General features: G+C 36.5%; 1 protein-coding gene across 6 annotated transcripts in view; it reads right to left on the reverse strand.

Annotated features, from left to right (window-relative positions):
- Window positions 1–18,539, reverse strand: part of OSBPL6 (oxysterol binding protein like 6) — an 89,592-nt gene that overhangs the window by 26,341 nt on the left and 44,712 nt on the right. For all 6 annotated transcript variants that reach the window (XM_032693100.1, XM_032693104.1, XM_032693103.1 and 3 more), the window contains exons 3-5: window positions 6,650–6,745; window positions 3,768–3,890; window positions 448–501 (exon numbers count right to left, since the gene is read on the reverse strand). In XM_032693100.1, coding sequence (XP_032548991.1) covers window positions 448–501; window positions 3,768–3,890; window positions 6,650–6,745 — 273 coding nt within the window. The remainder of the gene's footprint in view (window positions 1–447; window positions 502–3,767; window positions 3,891–6,649; window positions 6,746–18,539) is intronic.

The following is an 18,539-nucleotide window of genomic DNA, read 5'->3' on the forward strand; positions in this document are numbered from 1 at the left end:
GACAGTACTTGGCACCCTGCTGCAACTGCTTGATAGTTATTGGTATCAGATCTAACTAATTTAATGTTAACTTTTACATTGTTATCAATTCTCTCTCCTATCCACTCTGTCCTAGACTATTGTGCCTCAGAATAATCAGCTTTGACTGACATAAAAATTGGGAAAGAAATATACACAGGTTAATCTCTCAAGCACCTTCATTACAGAAACTACTTTAAGTGATGTAGCTTTTCTTTCCATAGAAGTAAAAAAAGGTAGAAGTCTTGAGGCACAACTCAACCAGAATTTTACATGCTTTCCATATATATCTCTCTATATCTATATCTATCTTTGAATCCATCAAGAACTTTCATGTGTGTACTGTCATAAATACACCTAGAGTGAGTATGAGATCCTGGCAGGTTGAATTCCAATATAAGTTTTAAAATGCTCTTCAACTTTACTTACATCTATTGGTGACTTTGAATACTTCAACATTCCATTATCCAGGACAAAAAACCTCTGAAAGAAACAAACAAACAAACAACATTCTTTCTTAATGAGCAGATGCAATTTAAACTATGTACAACAATTCATCTGGAAAAGGATTACCCTGTAGCAATTAAGAAACTGCTTTGGGGTTGGAAGGAGAGTATAAATACAGTATTGAATAATTCTCTTGCTTGTTTTTTGACAATTATCTTCTAAGCAAGAAAAACTAGATTCTCTTTTTTCAACATTATATTCTAGGTTTATCTTAGCAAATTTCAATAATGAAGGGTATTTTTTTCCCAATTTTCCAGCTAAATCAATAACCTCTATAAGAAAGACACTGTAGGACAAGACAACTATGTCTGTTTCTTCATTTTCTTCCTGTTTTTCTTCCCACAGAAGGTGGTCACGTTTCAAATTAACAACCTACCTTCCCCTATCCAGAAACTGAAAAGATTTTCCTAGTGCAAGATCTACATCTGAAAAGGCAGACCATCCAAAACTTTGTGCATTATGGCAGACATCCACACAGTGAAGTAAAAATGAGATTATAATTCATGCTGATGATACCTTTTCTAGTGGTAATGTAGGTAGTGCAGGAATTAGTACTATTGCAAATATTACAGTGTTCCCAGCAACAGACCCAGGTCATGGGAGGGCCCATTTTTTGGGTGTTAGTCAATGATACAGTGTGAGCTCCTATATCTTCACTGACATGGTTACCAGGACAAGCCTAATCTAATGATGTCTATCTGTGCTACAGCTACATCTTCATTTTGCTGAGCGGTTCTTACTTCCAGCAGAGAGCAGAATCCCCTATTCACACAAAAAAAGTTGCCTTAGCTTGTCTGTACCAGTTCACTCAAGCTGCATTGCAGTCAAGTTAATGTAGACTTTGGCACACAGCATAAAGACACAGGCTAGCAGGACACCTAGACTTGAAATGAGATTTGCTAACTTGTGTGTATCATCACTAGCTTTCAAAACATGCAAAGTAAGCACAACTAATTCCTATTTTTAGAGTATAAGCTAAAGCACTAATCTATGTTAAAAAGCCAGAACCCAGCAAAATACTATCCTTGATTCTCAAAGCTGTTTGACATGGAAGGGAAGGAAAATGGTTTCATGACATAAACCTGTTAAATTAACACTATGAGCAGGGTCCGAGTTAGATGGCAGAAAATCTCCCCTGAAGATGGTTCTAGAAATTATGTCTGTTACACAACAGATGGTACCAAAATCTCATGCAGGGCAAGAAAACAGGGCTTTCCTGGAGACATAACTCATTGAATAAGATGTCAAAACAACAGGAACTTTTTAGGTTCTTTTCTTTTTACCTAGGTATGGTCATTAATGAACTTCACAAGAATATGATATTAATTTCATATTGTTCTGTCTCTCTAAGCTGCACACACAAAAGAAAATGATCTTTCATCATCATTTCATTCCAAGCATACTGCACTTCAGAAAGTGATGTTTGCCAAGTTGCACACATTATAGCTGCTATGCTACTAAAGCACATTCAAAACTGTCAGAATATGACATGCAACATTCAAGAGACAAAGGATGCTATCTATTACTTTGTTATGCTATCTATGGCTTTACTATCAGAACACTAACAGAGCACATGCTACAGTTACTGTCTCTGAAATTTCTTCACTGGACTCTCAGCACATACTATTGTTAAGGAAACTCCAGGATATTCGGGCAGCAGTTGAAAAACAAATAAAATTACTATGAAACCCACAGCTTCAAAACCTAAGTTCAATTCCTAAGGTGAAATGTAAGGCAAAGTAGAGGGGGATGCTAAAATGTGAAGCTCTTAATCACACTAAAAATTATTTACACAAGTAACTGCTCTAAAGTCATCCAGACCATCAGTAGTGATCTTCTTTATAGAACTGTGAAAGCTGGACTGCTCTTGCTCTCCTATAAGTTAGTTCCTTACCAAAACAGACACTTGGTCAAGAAACAACATATTAACATAATGGATTTCAAAGGAGCGGGAGCAGTGGTTTATTCTATAAATTCTTACGTATCTATTAATTGCTTGGATTTTTTTTTGAGAGTGGAAGGGTCATTGGGGGTGGAGGAATGGTCTGCTTTGTCATGTTTTGGGGTTTTTCTATAGGCTATCCTTTTCTGTTCTTTCAGTGTTTCAGCTTGAAACACAGTTTGAAATCCTTTAATATCTCTAGACTAAATTCAGGTGGTGCATATGTATTTGGCTGCCAAAACTACAAACTCTAGTCAAGAAAAACAAAGCCAAAACATCTAACTTAGATAAGCATGCACAAAAAATTGTGGTAGGCATATGTTTAATTTAGTAAAACATGCAGAAAAAACCTGTAATTTATACTAGTATGGACTGCATTTGGACTCAGACGTAAGTCCAACAGTGTTCAGCAAAAAAAATTAAATAAATTAATTCTTCCCAGAAAAACACCATGTATACCAAATGATTTCACTATCTTTTGCTGTAAAATGTACTCTGTCCCAGAAAATTATCCTGCTTCAAGTAGCCTCAGGTGAAAAAAGATGGTTAAGCATTAATACCACATATCTTGTTGCCTAAAAAGGGGGGAAAATGCAATTATTATGGTATGAAATACAGACAAAACAGTTTATGAACACCAGGTTTAAGGCTAACAAAAGGTAGAATCATGCATGAAGATATGTGTCCCAAATTAATTAAACAGAATCAGAAGACTTAGGGGTGAGTTTTGGCGTGTTTTGGTTTTTTTAAATAGAGACATTTTATGGCAAAAATCCATATTCCCACTGCATGCCCACAATGAAGATTCCAATCAAGAAGACAAACAAAATTCAGGGACAAAGTTGAACAAATACGCTCAGTCAGCAGACCTGATGGGGAACGCTCTCCTGTACGAACACCTTGGGTCCATGGAAAACCCCTCAGTTCTCCTCTGCTGTGTTCTTCAATGTAGATATTATGTACTTCAGTGTACTTCAACCCAATCTTAGAGTACACAGTCACACTTTTTATAATATATGGTAAAGAACAAAAGGGATATCGATCAAACCTCTTAAAACACAAGGCATTTGTTGTGTTATTTACAAATTCCGTCTGGATTTTGAATACAACAGCAGGCAGCAGGCACTGTGACTTAAAAGCCATGAGCTGTGTCTGCAAACTAACTCTACACACAGGTGAAAGAAAAAGTCACACACCAAAATCCTGGGTATTTATTTGACATCCTAATTTCCTCTAGACAAAAAAGTCCCAACTCATAAAATTAGGTAATAACCTTCTGACTGGTTTATAAGACATTTACCTTGTGCCAACCTTTTAATGGCCATTTTCTCTTTTTCAGCATGAAACCTTCATGTTTGTCTGGCTTCTGGACATTGGTCTGGCCTATTTTCAGACCCTCTATGATTTCCCAGCTGTCAGGTTCCTGGTGAAAAATATGAAGACACTTTGATTAACACATGGCAAAAAATTGCACTTTCAAGTAGCACAAATTCTCCAATGCAAGACAGAGTAGGAAAGCTAGGCTTTTAAAATTTAGGTGCAAAACTACACGGTCACTATATTATGTCCAGTTGTATCTCATTTAAAACTACTAAACATAAACATTTTTGGAAGTCTAACCCTTACCAGATAAGGCATATATTAACAGTGGTCTTCGTGGTATTTCCTGATCATAAAAAAATCTAAAATTTTCTGATCTTTAAAGTAAAAGCTGCATTGATTCTGCATACCCTATTTTTTCCTCCAAATCAGAAAAGCTAACAGAACAAGTTGCTTTATTGTTGAATGTAGCTAGCCATCATCTTCAAAGGCATTTTATGACAGAGTTTCATAGGTTAATTGTGCCTTCAGAAATTTGCAAAAGGATTTTTTTTATTTTCCTGCATTCATTTTCACTGTATTACGAGAAATTTATAGGAAAGTTAACTAATTTTCTCTCTAGAGAAAAACACAGGAACAGTATAATTTCAGATACAACTAGCTGTATGCCTTTCAGGGAGCCAATTAAAGCATATTTCTTGTACATACCACTTCTTATGCTTGGTGACTGGTGCAACTGAAGCCAGACTTAAGAGTGCAACACAGTGAACCGTAAAGAACAATATTTTTAAAGAGAAAAAATCTGAGTCATGCCTTTATTTCCATCCTCTTGCTTCAACAGAATTTTGCACCAGTTAAAAAATCTCTTATTGCCTGCTCACTCAGACTCTATTTTACTAATTATACACTACAAACTTCTAAACTTGCATTTTCTCAGCTTATTTGTCACAACTCCCAGCAATGTTATAAAAAGTTATCAGGAAAAGAAAGAGGTCATATAGCATCAAACATTTAAAGGGAAAAACAAATGTCTCTCCATTTCCCACAAAACTGTTCAAAGCTGAGCGCTGTCAGTCTTTCATAACACCTCCAAGTTAATTACACAGCTCTGATAACACCGACATTACTATTACAAAAATACAATTTTAAAGGTAACAGCAAATTTCAAATCTACAATTTTCAGTAAGGTCTTAGTATTCTGAGAAGGGTGAAAAGCTCTATGACAATACGCACTGCAGTAAATTGTAACAGAAATCCTTATTCAGTTTAGTTTTCCCTGCATAACTATAATTATCTCATTGTCTGCAAATGCCATACTCAAAACCCACCTTTTTTACTTCCCTACATTTGCTTGGATATTCTATTTCCATTCTATAGAGAGAAGTGCATATACATTACTTTTTCCATAGAAGGAAGTACTTGGCACTTGAGGGGAACAAATTTCTAAGTCCCCTGGGGTGAGCAGAGAGTCTCTCTGGGACTCTGCCAACTGATTCTTCGCCATATTGATTTTGTCTTTTAGATGATCAGATGCAGGCATAAGTCTTTTATCTACTAGATAACATCAGTATTGATTAGTTCTCAGCTAGAGACCACACAGTCTCATATAGCTATTCATTTAAACAAAAGGCCTGCTACAGAAGGATAAAATGAACAATTACTTAGTGCAGTGTGGATACTTGTCTTCTGCTGCATCAGCACTACAAGCTGTTCTTAAAACCATTCTAACAACCCTAACTGTGCCTTATCCCACAGGTTCAGTGTGATGAGATATGCCCAATATAAGGGACATCATGAAAGAGCAGCCAGAAATGGGGAAAAAACAGAGTGAAAGCAATATGTTGAAGAGTCCTCATCCAATGGCAATCAGTACTTTAGGACTTCAGTGATACCATAAATATTACCTGAGAAACAGCCCTGTGCAAAGCAGCAGGACTGGGGGAACACAATCACAACTTTCCATCCCTGGGTCTGCATATGCCCCACATATGCGAATTAAGGGAGCCACCACCAACAGCTTTATGAACCTAGTCTTTTTGACTGGAAAATATTTGTTTTCCAAATAAAAAAGAATAAACGATTTCATTTTCCCTGGACAAATATAGTATTTCATTTTGAAGTTGTTTTATCTGTTCTGTTTCAGAACTGACAGACATTTAATTTCAGATTTTTCTTTTCCATCAAATATTCCACAAATATCACAGCATCCTTTTCAGGAATAATCTTGCTTTTGCATATGAAGTATATTAAAATGAAACCTTCTTTATGTGAAATTAGACTTGTTTGGAATCACTTATTCCAAAACTGAGGCTCCATCTTTCAGGAACTGGTGGTGTCATTCCTGCAGTTCTCTTTCTCTCTGCCTTGGGAAAGATGGTCTCAATAAGAGATTTGAAATTTCAAACTACCCACAATGAATGTCATTAGGACATATTTTTAAAACTAACATAATCATTGATTAGCAGCAATTTTAGACTTGGAAGTGATTTGCTCTAGCGTAGTAAGAGGACAGGACTGGAAAATTTCTCAGTCATAGAATCATAAAATATCTTGAGTCAGGAGGGACCCACAAGGATCATCAAAGTTCCTTCTAGCCCCATACTTTGAGGTTGTAAAATTTGTTCCTGGGGGCCATCCATGGGCAAAAAAAAAAAAAAAAATCCTTGATTTTGTTAATATAACAACTGCTAAAGATTAGTCTCCTCTGACACCTCAGTTATGGAACAAAAGGCTCCAGGGTAGATTCACAATATACTCAATAGCAGAATCATACAAAACACTATCCCAAAGCTGTTAGTCAAGCTGCTTTGTAACTCCAGAGGGAATCTCATCACCCAGATTACATCCAATGCTTTTGCTTACCTTGGATAGAGAGAGATGATCGCTTTCAAGGAACTGCTTGCTTAAAGAAGGGTCTGTGCTTCCCGAAGACGCCTTCCGCTCCAAAATATGAACACTCTAAAAAAAAAAACCAAAAATTAAAGATAACACCATAGCACAAAACATACAAAATGCTACCCATCCATGACTTAAATGCGCAAATAGTTCGTCTTCTGAGGCAATATACTTCTCTCTCTTTTTTTATTATTGGTTTTTAAACTAATTGCTCTTTTTAACCTAGAAATTACAGTTAACTAAAAAAAAGCCAGGAAAGACAAGTAATGCCATTTTTACCTACACAAATGTGAAGTGCTCCTATCATGTTTTCTGCTAATATACAAGACACTGAGTACAAATATCGTGCAGTCGGCACTGCCCTACATTCACTTCTGAAGCAAACCACTGCACATAAGATATTACTGCCTCTAACATATTCAGTATCAACCCTTAGCATTTTGTTATTGGCTTCTCAACTGAAGTGAAGTGACTAATTACATGAATGCTTTTAACATATTACAGGTGTTAACAAGATCAGTTACTGCGTCTCAGCTGATGGGCTTGCTAGTGCACATTTATGGAACACTGATCTCAAACAATTGCAGCTGTTTTTACATCTGACAATACTATTAAATTTTATATCTTCAAAGCATAATAATAAAATATTTTATTCATATTTTATTCAATTTTATTCATATTTTATTCAATTTTATTCATAATAAAAATTAAATACATAATGTCAAAACTAGTCCTGAAAAAATGACTATTCTTAAAAGACATCTGAAAATGTCTTCCCATTTTCCAGAAATGTTTCAGTATTATTTTATAAAAGAAAAATAATTTTTGATACAGGAGAAAATAACTGCATTCTTAATGCTTGGATCTGCATTTCATTCTCTGGTGCAATTTTGCTACATCTCATACTATTATTTGGTAAGAATTCTACTGCAACATGTCAATAGTATCTCTTTGGTATAAAATAAAACTACTTCATTTCCAGGACATGTAGCACAAATGACAAACACAATTGCCATATACCCTCTGAGAAGGGTTTTTTTCAACTGAAAATGCCAATTAAGTTTGGTTCACAATTAAGTTCTTTACATTGCCTGAAGAAGAGGTTACATAGGTACCAGTGACAGCCAAAACAATCAGGGAATATAAAAACACATACACACTGTAGTATAAATATTTTTGTTTATACCAACAACTAAGTACATAAGGACCATAACCAAACTAAATGAAAATAAACACAGTTATTCATTTAAACGTATATACAACACAGACCCCATCTTGCTGCAGAGCAACACACAGACCTTCACTGTTTTCTTTCAAGTTGTGACTGTGAATGAGAATAGGAAAATGGGGGGACTGTCTCTGTTGTCAGTGGAGATTAAGCATCGCTGCCACCATACAACAGTAACCAGCATTTATTTTCAGTTACTTTCAATTAAATTTTTCAGCAAAGAATGCGGAAAAGCAGCAATATTATGTTGTTCCAGGGCCAACCAGCAAAAAGCTTTTTACTCAGCCCAATGTATCTTACTAGTCAGGTGAGGAAAAACTTTTTTTTTTATGTAGCACATGTTACATGTTACATGTAAAATGATTTAATACCCTTATTTGAGCTGAGAACCACAAAGTTCCTCATGATAAACAATGATAAGATTTCTCACTGAATAGAGAAAACGTACACCGTATCACATTTTAACAATATACAAGAAAACCTAAACCTGTTCCTCCAAGGAAGATTAAAATGTCTCTTGATTACCACAATCAGGACGATTCCCAACTTTCTTGCCAGTTTTGTCTGGCAGACAGGAATCCATCCATCTTGAGATGGAGCAATGCCCAACACAGATGTTCTGAAGGTCTCATATGCAGCAGCTGGTGCAGTTTGTTGTTACATAACTGCAATTTCATTTTGTACAATATTTAGAGAGGAGTAACCAACAGCCCTTAGCTTGCCAGATTTCCAGTGACATTTTCAATTGCATGGTTTTAAGGCAAGGAGGTTTTCTGCCTTTTTTTTTTTTAATTAGCCCTCAGTCATTACAGTTCCACTTCAGTTGAGAAATACATTATTAGCTGACAGCACTTTAATGAATGCTGACTTATTCAACTATTTGTTTGAAAATTAGAAAATGAACACTTTTTAAATAAAACTGCCTTCTTTACATTCCTTACTTCCAGAAGTGTTGGCTTGTTGCCTTTTATATGTTTGCTTTTCAATTCTTTTCTTTTATGACCACCATTACACTAACACAAAATCATTTCATTAGATTTGTGACATGTGTCTAGCATAATATTAAGAGACATTACTTGGTGTAAAATGTTTTCCATTAATGCATGTTATTTTTCTGCAAAATTGCAGCTAGAAATTACACAATCACTTGACATTTTGAAAAGCAGCTAATTTCATACAGTAAGAGTTTAGTTATTTAGCATTACAGAAATAAAAATTACTTAGATCTTGAAGGTATTATCAAGGTTTTTTGTGTTTTAATGTAAAAAACAGAGTTGGTAAAGGAAGCAGTAAAAAAAAGCTGATAAGAAAAGGAAGAAAGAGGTAGATCAAAACATCTTCCGAGGCTTGTTTATAATCAAACAGAAAAATGAATAATCCATTAAACTAGGTGTATCAATCAACCTGGTACTCTCATTCCTCTCATCCCAAGAATACAGGCAGACAAAAAACAATCTCCACATTGCTGCATTCCAGACTTCCTTCATGTTTCAGATTTACCTATGTTGATCTGTCTTGGAGGAAAACGCCAACATTATTAAATTCCGTGTGCTCTTCAAAACTAATTCAATAGAATTACAAGTTAAACTCAAATTACTCTGTAATGCCATTGCTAAATCTTAGTCCTAACTACAATCTTTCCTTCATCTTTGTGATTATCCACAACATACATTACATATGTGAGCATATATTTGCCTCAAAATGCCCCCTAACAAACCAATGTATGGGGAACACAAATGCTTGTTCTGCCCTGCCTTTTTTCCTGTTGCTTCTCAAAGACATGTGACAGAGAAAAAAACTGATGGAGAAAATAACAGTATGATGTTCTATCATATTCTCATCTTCTCTGGAGGGCAAGAATGGAAACCATACTTTACAACATCTTTCTATGTATCTTGCCAACTTCTTTTCTCAGTTTGCAGTTCAATGACTCATACACCTCGTTGTCCCGGTTTTGGCTGGGATAGAGCTCATTTTCTTCCTAGTAGCTGGTATAGTGCTGTGCTTTGGATTTAGTATGAGAATAATGTTGACAACATAGCAATGTTTTGGCTGTTGCTAAGTACCATTTACCCTAAGTCAAAGACTTTACAAGTTCCCATACTCTGCCAGTGAGGAGTTGCACAAGAAGCTGGGAGGGAGCACAGCCAAGACTGCTGACCTTGTCAAAGGGATATTCCATACCCTAGAATGTCATGCTCAGTATATAAACTGGGGGTAGTTGACCAGGAGGGGCCAATCAGTACTTGGGGATGGGCTGGGCCACGGTCAGCTGTCAGTGAGCAGTTGTATTGGCCATCAAATGTCTTTCTTAGGTTTTATTTCTTTTTCTTTTTCTTATTGTTCTTCCTTTTCACTACAATCAATGTTATATTTTATTGCAATTATTAAAGTGTTCTTATTCAAACCTCAGGTTTTATCTTTTTTTATCCCTGGATTCTCCTCCTCATTCCACCAGCGAGGTTGGTCTCCCATCAGGCCAGAGGCTGAGGACCCTAACTTTTAGTCACTCAATCTGACTTCCCACAAAACAAAAGACATTTCGCTGTTTCCACAGGGAAGACAAGGAAAGAAAAGATATTTTGAATAAGTAGAGACAAGAAATCCAGTGAAGGACAAGTTTGGTACACATGCCTCCCCTTTCTACTTTGCTGCTTATTTATTTAATGGAATGAATTATATTTAATGCAAAGACTTCTCTATATTTTATAATTTATTATTTAAAAAAAAAAGGCTGGTGAGGAATTTATCACTCACATTGGACACAGACTCTCTGCAGTTCAGAAATATGCACACATGTGGTTAACACTAATTAATGAAAAAGATCTGTTGGGCCATTTTATTTGTTCGTAGCATTTTAGCAGTCTCAATAACCATGGGGCCTAGACGTACAATTTTCTACAACAGTAATTCAAAATAGAGCTTTTCTCTCTGGTTTTTATTGTGTGTATGTTGGTTTTTTTCAATCTAAAGAACTAACTATTGTATCTTTGATTACCTGCTATTCACTGCACCCTAGCAAACCTGTGTTCTTATTTGAATTCCATTTAGTACAAAGTGCAATGTTCAACCACTTTCTCTCAACTAAAAGCGTAGCATTTTCCAGTTATCTGAAACACAGTAGAAGTAATAAGGTAGACACAGATTTGACTGAATACATACCATTTTTACTACCTTTTAAACAAGCTGTGATATATGCCGAGTTAATCTGCAATATTATTTGCAAAGGGAATAACCTTGAAACTTGCTTTTTATCTTAGGCTGCTTCTCAGTCAACTCTGGCTTTCCTTCTGTTGATGTTGGAATAAAGATAGATTCTTGAATATAACTGTGAGAGAAGGGTGAGCACAAAGCAAAACAATCCTATCGTATCAACGTATTTCTCCCTTCTTTCTTCTAACACATTTTTTTAATCTTTATAAAGCAATTGTGGTCGTATCCTCATCCTAAGTCTCTCCTATTTACACTGCTCCATAGTTGGTTTCAACAATCTCAGCTATGAACTAACCAACAAAGGAACTTAATAACACTTTATGAATAGCACATGGAGTTAATTTTTTTTTCTTGTAATACATGCTCATCTTGTACAGAAATGTGCTTAAGAGCAACATTTCTCTTTGTAAACCCTTTTTAGTGAAAGACAAGTATATATATAAGAAGCAGTTCTGTAGCATATGAATAATATACAGGTATGTATGGCCAACTTCTTTCCTGGATATGCAAAATAAACACTGCTTGTGTAACAGAAATGTCAAGGATTTGTTAGCTCAGGAGCTCCATGTCAGCTCTTGCTAGAGCTCCAGCTTTATATTGTACTTCATGTCAATGCTTTTAGGCTCTGGAAGCAAAAAAGCCTTTGGTTTTCGAAGTACTTTTTGACAAACTCTGAAGAGAAATAAGCTCTCGCTCCACTGGAATAAAGCAGAAAACGAGCTATCATTGCAACAGCAACCTTCCCTTTGCCAGAACAATGGTTTGGAGCACCTACCAAGTTGCAGCCTGAATCTTTAATGACAATCTTCTCCTTTTGCAGTTATTTCAAGATAAAGCAAACAGAAAATTTACAATATCTGACAGAAAGAATTCACGTTTGCTAATGATACAAAATTTTTATAAATATTGAATAATCACCATCAAAAAGATTGATATTTTGTTAAATAGTCTGAGGCTAGCAATTCATTTTATTCATGCTCACATAGTTTTAAAAAAGGAGGGAAAGTAAAATTACATACACAAAACAAAACCATTCCTTGATAGGTCAATTTGTTTATGAATTAAAGAACTCTAGACATGAAAGGGAGTCTAACTTAACACTAATCATAAGCCAAAAAGCTGGAGCCTCACTTAGGCATAGCTTCAGAAAAAGAAAGACTTTTCTTCCTGTGACTCTCACATCCTTCTCTAAGCTACCTACTTAGCCTTTCTCAATATCCTTTGAACTTTAATATACACAGTACAAAAAGACAGGAGAAAGGAAAAAAGGGGGGTTGAAAAATTTTTAATCAGTTTTTTAAATACGAAATATTATTCTACTAGGGGTAAAGCTTTTACATAAGTGCTTCATTTTCAATTCCAGGGTAAAGTTTTTATTAAAAACAGGAAAAGAGAGGTGTCAGAACAGCAAAGAGCTTTACTAAGGCCCACATTTCTTCTGCCTACTACATTTGTACATAATTTGTGCATAATCCCAATCACGCATGAGTGCCTTGAAAACAGAAGTCTCCATATCATACCTGCAACCACCCTCCCTCTTCACTTCTGTGCCTTTCCTCTCCACTGGGGAAATGAAAATATAATCATGATTGTCTTTCTTCTCCTCCATTTGTTTCCCAGAAATCCTAAATGACACTTCAGAATAGTTGCACTTCTTCCTTCTACATTTGTGTGTATGTGAGTTGCACTTTTAGTTTGTATTCTCAAAAGGAAAGTGCTTATGTAGGTATGGAAGTGCATGCATAGCAGGGGGGAAAAAACAAGACAGGAGAAATGCAAGAGTGACCATGATCTGAAAACACCAATTTAACTTATCTGTCATAATTTGCAGGGGTAATTAAGCTTTTGTGAGAGCGATTTCCCTGATTTGGTAATAGAAGACAGCTACAGACACCATTTCTAATCAAACTGACACATTTTTTAAAAAATAAATCGCAGAATATGTCAAGTTGGAAAAGACCAACAAGGATCATTGAGTCCAACCTCTTGCCCTGCACAGGACCATCCCCAAGAGTCACACCGTGTGCCTGAGAGTGTCATCCAAATGCTTCTTGAACTCTGTCTTTCTTCATAGGATATATCTAAACTTCAACATTCACCACACAGCCTGTAAAGCACTTCTGGAGGTGAGATAACTCAGACAGCAATGTTTATGAAGCTCAGAGGATGTGTACACACAGCCCCTCAGGACAACTTGGTATGAATGCTATCACTGTCTCTCTTTGACTGCTCCAGACCTTTTTATTTCTTCAAAGCATTAAAGCCAAGTCTTTCTTAGAAAGAGACAGTACCTCCCTCTATTAATCTCCAGGACTGTACTCTGGATCTTGTCTCCAAACCACTACAGATATTACCAAGTGCAGAAGTAGCCATGATCCAAGTATCTCCAAATATGGACTGGAGAGGGTCCATCCAATGCACATGCACACAGATGTACTTCTGGTTGGTATCTATCATGTAAATTCTAGGCAGAAATGCAGGCACTAAAAGAAGGGTATCTGCTGCATGACTGCAGGCTGGCTTCACAACACACACACAGTGAGCCTGATGCATCCAGCCTGAACTGGGCTCCTGGGCCTGTGCTACTGCCTAATGTGTGCCTGCCCACAAGGATTCCCAGTGGTGGAGCAGGAATGTCTCATACTTCCAACACACCGTCAGCATCGGTACTCAGGGGGAAGGAGAAGGCTGCCTCACCCCTGGGGTCAATCTGTACCAGTTCCCTCCAAGTCTCACTTGGGTTCCTACCCCATGCCTGGACAAACCTGTGGTCCAGAGAGCTTCAATTCCTAAGTTTAACCCTCCTTCTGAAAGTCTGATTGTGCCACATGTAGATGTTTCCTCATCAAGTAGTTCACTGTTATTCATTTGAGTGATGGAATTCTAACAGGTCTGAGAGTTATTATTTCATTTAAAACGTGTGCTATGGTATTGAACCTAATGTAACATTCACACAAGTATTTAACAGCTTTGTAAGTCACATTGTTCCAGACATTTTTTCAGATACTTCAGATACTACCTTCCAAACCTAAGGAACATTTCTGCACTCTGTCAAAGGCACAGGGAAAAAATAATGTTGTAAAGTAGCAGCAGCTAATCAATTTAAAGAATAACTACATGTTTTTGTTAACAACTCTGCCATATCGTTCCTTGGCTCCCTCAGAACACTTTCTTGCTCCGGTGAGTTGTTGCTTTTAAAGTACTCAACACTTCTGCTCTAATCCTGCTTCAACTGTTTTATGTGAAGGAAGTTAATTAGGAAAGAGAGTGAAAGATAATTACTTCACTGTAACAACAGTACTTGGCATTTAGTAGCATCTTTAGTTTGAAAGTCTCAGAGAGATTAATAATTATTATTGAAATAATTCTCACAAACTACTGAGAAGAAAAAGGCTTTTAAAAGTCTATGTTTTGCTACAAAGCAAGGCTAGGAATAAGGCTGTGTGTTCTCAGGTCTACTAGAGCACTGTCCATCCTTGCCTTTCTTTTTAAGTCACAGAGATACAGGAGATACAGGAACAAGTGAAATTTACAGGTAACCACCAAGAATTTTTTCCCAGACGTTACATCAGGCTGACAACAGTGAACAAGCAGGTAAGTTGCTACTCAATTTAAGAATAAAGAAGGTATATAAAAGCTCTCAGAGATCTCTTCCTCATGGAATATATTACGTTACATTATATTGCAATCTCACATGAGCAACACTGCCTCAAGTACAGTGGACAGTAAAAATGCCAATCAACTATATTGTTAATTTGTGAGGCAGAAATCTATAGTGACATCATAAAAGCATCCTTGATATTGCATCACTGATTGTAACCAGTCATAAAGAGAAAGCTGAGTTTGAGGTATCTTAACATATTAAAATTAAAAAATTACACTACATGACCATGCACACTCCCTCCTATCCCTTCACAAACTTTCACACATCTAATTGTTCCCAGTTTCAAAAAAACCCCCAAATATTCTAAATTAAATAGGACAATGAATTTCCAGCAGGCAAGGTGGATCTGTGTGTATGATGGACCTAGCCTAGCAAGGGAAAAGCCCTATTGGCTGAAATCCCATAGCTGCTGCAGCCACAGCTGTTCCTGCCATGACCCTTCCAACTGCCACTCTTCTGCTTCCCTCTGAGCTGCCAGGAATGGTGTAACAGCAAAGGGAGCCAAAGCAATAGCAACAGCAGGTTTCGCATTTTAAGCCCCAGCATTTTGCATTAAGTAGCTTCAGTCTCAAACACTAGACTCCTTTTTCTACAGGACAGATAAAAAGTGAACCTGCTATTCCTTAGAATAATCACACAAAAAGACCTTAAACATCAAGCAGTTAAAGTTTTCTCATAGATTTTTTTTTTTCTATACATCAACTAGCTCTCCCAGATACTCCAGGTCACAAAAGAAAAAACCAAAGCCACAAATTTTTCCGTGCTTGGTTTCTCTCTTACTCTGCCTTATTTTTTCAGACAGTTGTTGTTCTCCCTAAAACAGTCCTTCCTTCCTTCTTAGTTTCATATCCTACAACCTCACAAAGCATTTGGCCTACCTGGTTCTCTCTCCCCTACTCAGTTTTTTCACCTATGTATTTCCTGACTACAATTCTTGCTCTCCAAATCAAGTAGATTTTACTTTCTACAAAGCTGAGCACTGCACTCCTGGTACTTGATACTTCCTCCTGTGCCACCCACTTGCTGTGGCACGCAGATTGCCCATGTGAACTCAGCTTCACAGAACCTGATGGTCCCTGCAGTACATCTGTGAAAAATTTGTAGGTCTGTCTCTTGCAAAAAACTTGATAGTGATCTTCTTAGCCAAGAATAGCCTTTTTAATTCTACTTTTCTGCTTCTTAATGTCAGCCTAAAGCATGAAACTCTAGAATTGACATAGAACCTACCATAATTTCCTATTATGCTGTATTGCTAATTGATGAAAGAGACAACAGACAAGTCACCTCTCTTTTTCTGCTCCCAATATATGTCTCATTTAATCAGCACTTTAAGCTAGTGACTGCCTTTTCTTATATGCTTAATACAGTACACAGTACTGTGAGGCCTAGATTGGTACTGCATCCCTATATCCAAATAATGATTATTGGTCCTTTTTTTTCAGGTTCATACATTTCACCTCCAGATTCACCTACTCCAATATCTTTTTTTACAGTTACTCTATAAACTAAGGTTTGGTTAAGATTGCTGCAGACAGATGACTCAATCCTTCCATCACCATTAAAGCCTTTATATCTACAAAATGGTGATACTCACCTTAGGAAATACTGCTTTCAGGAGACTGACAATTGAAATACAGTGGTTGTAAAAAGCTAAATAGGCATTTTCCAACACAGACCTTTACGCAAGATCAGAGCCTTGGAATCACATTCTGCTTCTAAATTTCATGGCCAGGTAAACATGTTCAACCCAAACTCAGTCCTTTGTGCATCCCTTGAGTACACTCCTTCTATTACTCAATGCTGCTCTTACAGAAAGGTGAAAAAAAAAAAAAAAACAACCAAAAAACCAACAAGCCATGTTAAAATCCAAAAAGCAGATCGCTGCTCTGGAAAATAATTTTTTCTTCTTCCTTCAAAGCCCCTATCTTTCACTCTTTACATATGGCTGAAAGACAATAGTCATTTGAAATATGAAAGCTCTCCTAGTAGAAAGGTTAAATATAAGGCTAAATGCAATAGGACTAAATGCTTTTCTTCTTTTGTGATTGCTGTGTGGGAAAAGAAAGATTTGTAGAAAAAGCAAACTGACAAAGGGAAACAGAAAAAGAAAGAGATCACAAAAAGAAAATAAGATATTGGAAGAAAAATCCTCATATTTAAAATAGAAGACATTGCTAAATCCCCTTCCGATCAGGTATTAGCAACCCTTCAGATGATGGCCAGAAAAGTCAAAATCTCTCCTTTGTTCACAATTTCAATATTATTACTGTCCTTCTGTATCACTCACTCTGTTTAATAGCCTGGGGTCAGGCTCCAATTTTTCAAACTTTACATTATTAACCCTAGGATGTATTCACTTCTTTCTGCCTTCTCAGCACAATATTCCTACCCAAGCATTGCAGAGAATATATAATATATATATAATATTACAGTCTGCCTTATGACTTGCATACTTAGTCAATAAATAAAATATATAATACTCATAAAGAACTTACATCCATACAACTGAATATACAACATATGATTTTATCATATTCAGCTGTACCTTCTAAAAGCTGTTAGTTTTCCTACGTTTTGTTGTGCAACAGTATACAGCTTCAGAGTTTCATAAGGGATGAAAACCAAGAATCTACCTTGTCAGCACAGTCCACAAAAAAGGCTATCAGAATTGCATTTTTTATGCTAACCTGTGTATGAAGACTCTTACTGACAGTGGAAGTCAAAGTGTGTTTCACACTCCACAACAGTTCCACAGTAGGAAAAACTGCTGCTGTTCCCTTCTGAAGTATTCCTTATCAAGGACACCACAACTAACTTGCCACCCTGTTCAACTCAGGGGTTAAACAAAACAGGTTGGTTCTGGGCCTTCTTCTATCTAGCAGTCCAAATCAAACATGATTTTAATGACAATTAATGACAAAAATCTGAAATCAGTTTTTTTGTTATTGCTGGCTTCATTAGTCTGTTCATTTATCTATTAACTTAGTCATGGAGCCTGTAAATTGGCAATGTCAAAGCTTTTGCTGACTTCTAATTCTCTTAGGTGATATATATTGCACAAATAAGAAAGCTACATTAAAATGCCAGCATTATATACAGCACAACATTTTCCACTCTCGCTGAAATGATTTATCATAATCATGTTCACACTCACTCAGCCTCCTGCACCATTATTTAAAGGGGAACTGTTCCATAATTGCTGGTATGACTTTGACAAGAATTATATGATGAGAAGATTTCAGTCATTAACCATCTAGAAAGATCAAGTGTTATCCTCACATTTGACAATGAAAGCTATATTGACACTTCATCCAGTCACATCACTTTCCACATTCATATATATTACCAATTCAGGAAGGGTGCTTTTCTCCTACCTGCTCGGAAGAGTAAAAGGAGGCAGCAAAACAGAATTTTAAAGCCTTTTCAAAGTAAAACCCAACATCTCCTGAACCAAAACCCCCTACCCCTGAGCTGTCATTGTGTTTGAGGAAAAGCCTATGAAAACCAAAAAATATATAAATAATACCACTATAGAAATATAGTAGAAATACAGTGTTTATAGTAGCTGGTAGGATGAAGCTGCTTGATTTACTGTGTCTACATGCAGAGGAAACACCTGTATGTTTCTTTTCCTGGATATAGTACCACTGCACTTCACGCTGCATTGCTATAGCTCTGTGTCTTTCTGCAGAAGAAATTGTTCATCCATTCATTCTCTTGGATATTTGTCTGCCTTTAACACTGAAAGCATG

Source organism: Chiroxiphia lanceolata, chromosome 7 (assembly GCF_009829145.1).
Source record: "Chiroxiphia lanceolata isolate bChiLan1 chromosome 7, bChiLan1.pri, whole genome shotgun sequence".
NCBI lineage: Eukaryota > Metazoa > Chordata > Aves > Passeriformes > Pipridae > Chiroxiphia > Chiroxiphia lanceolata.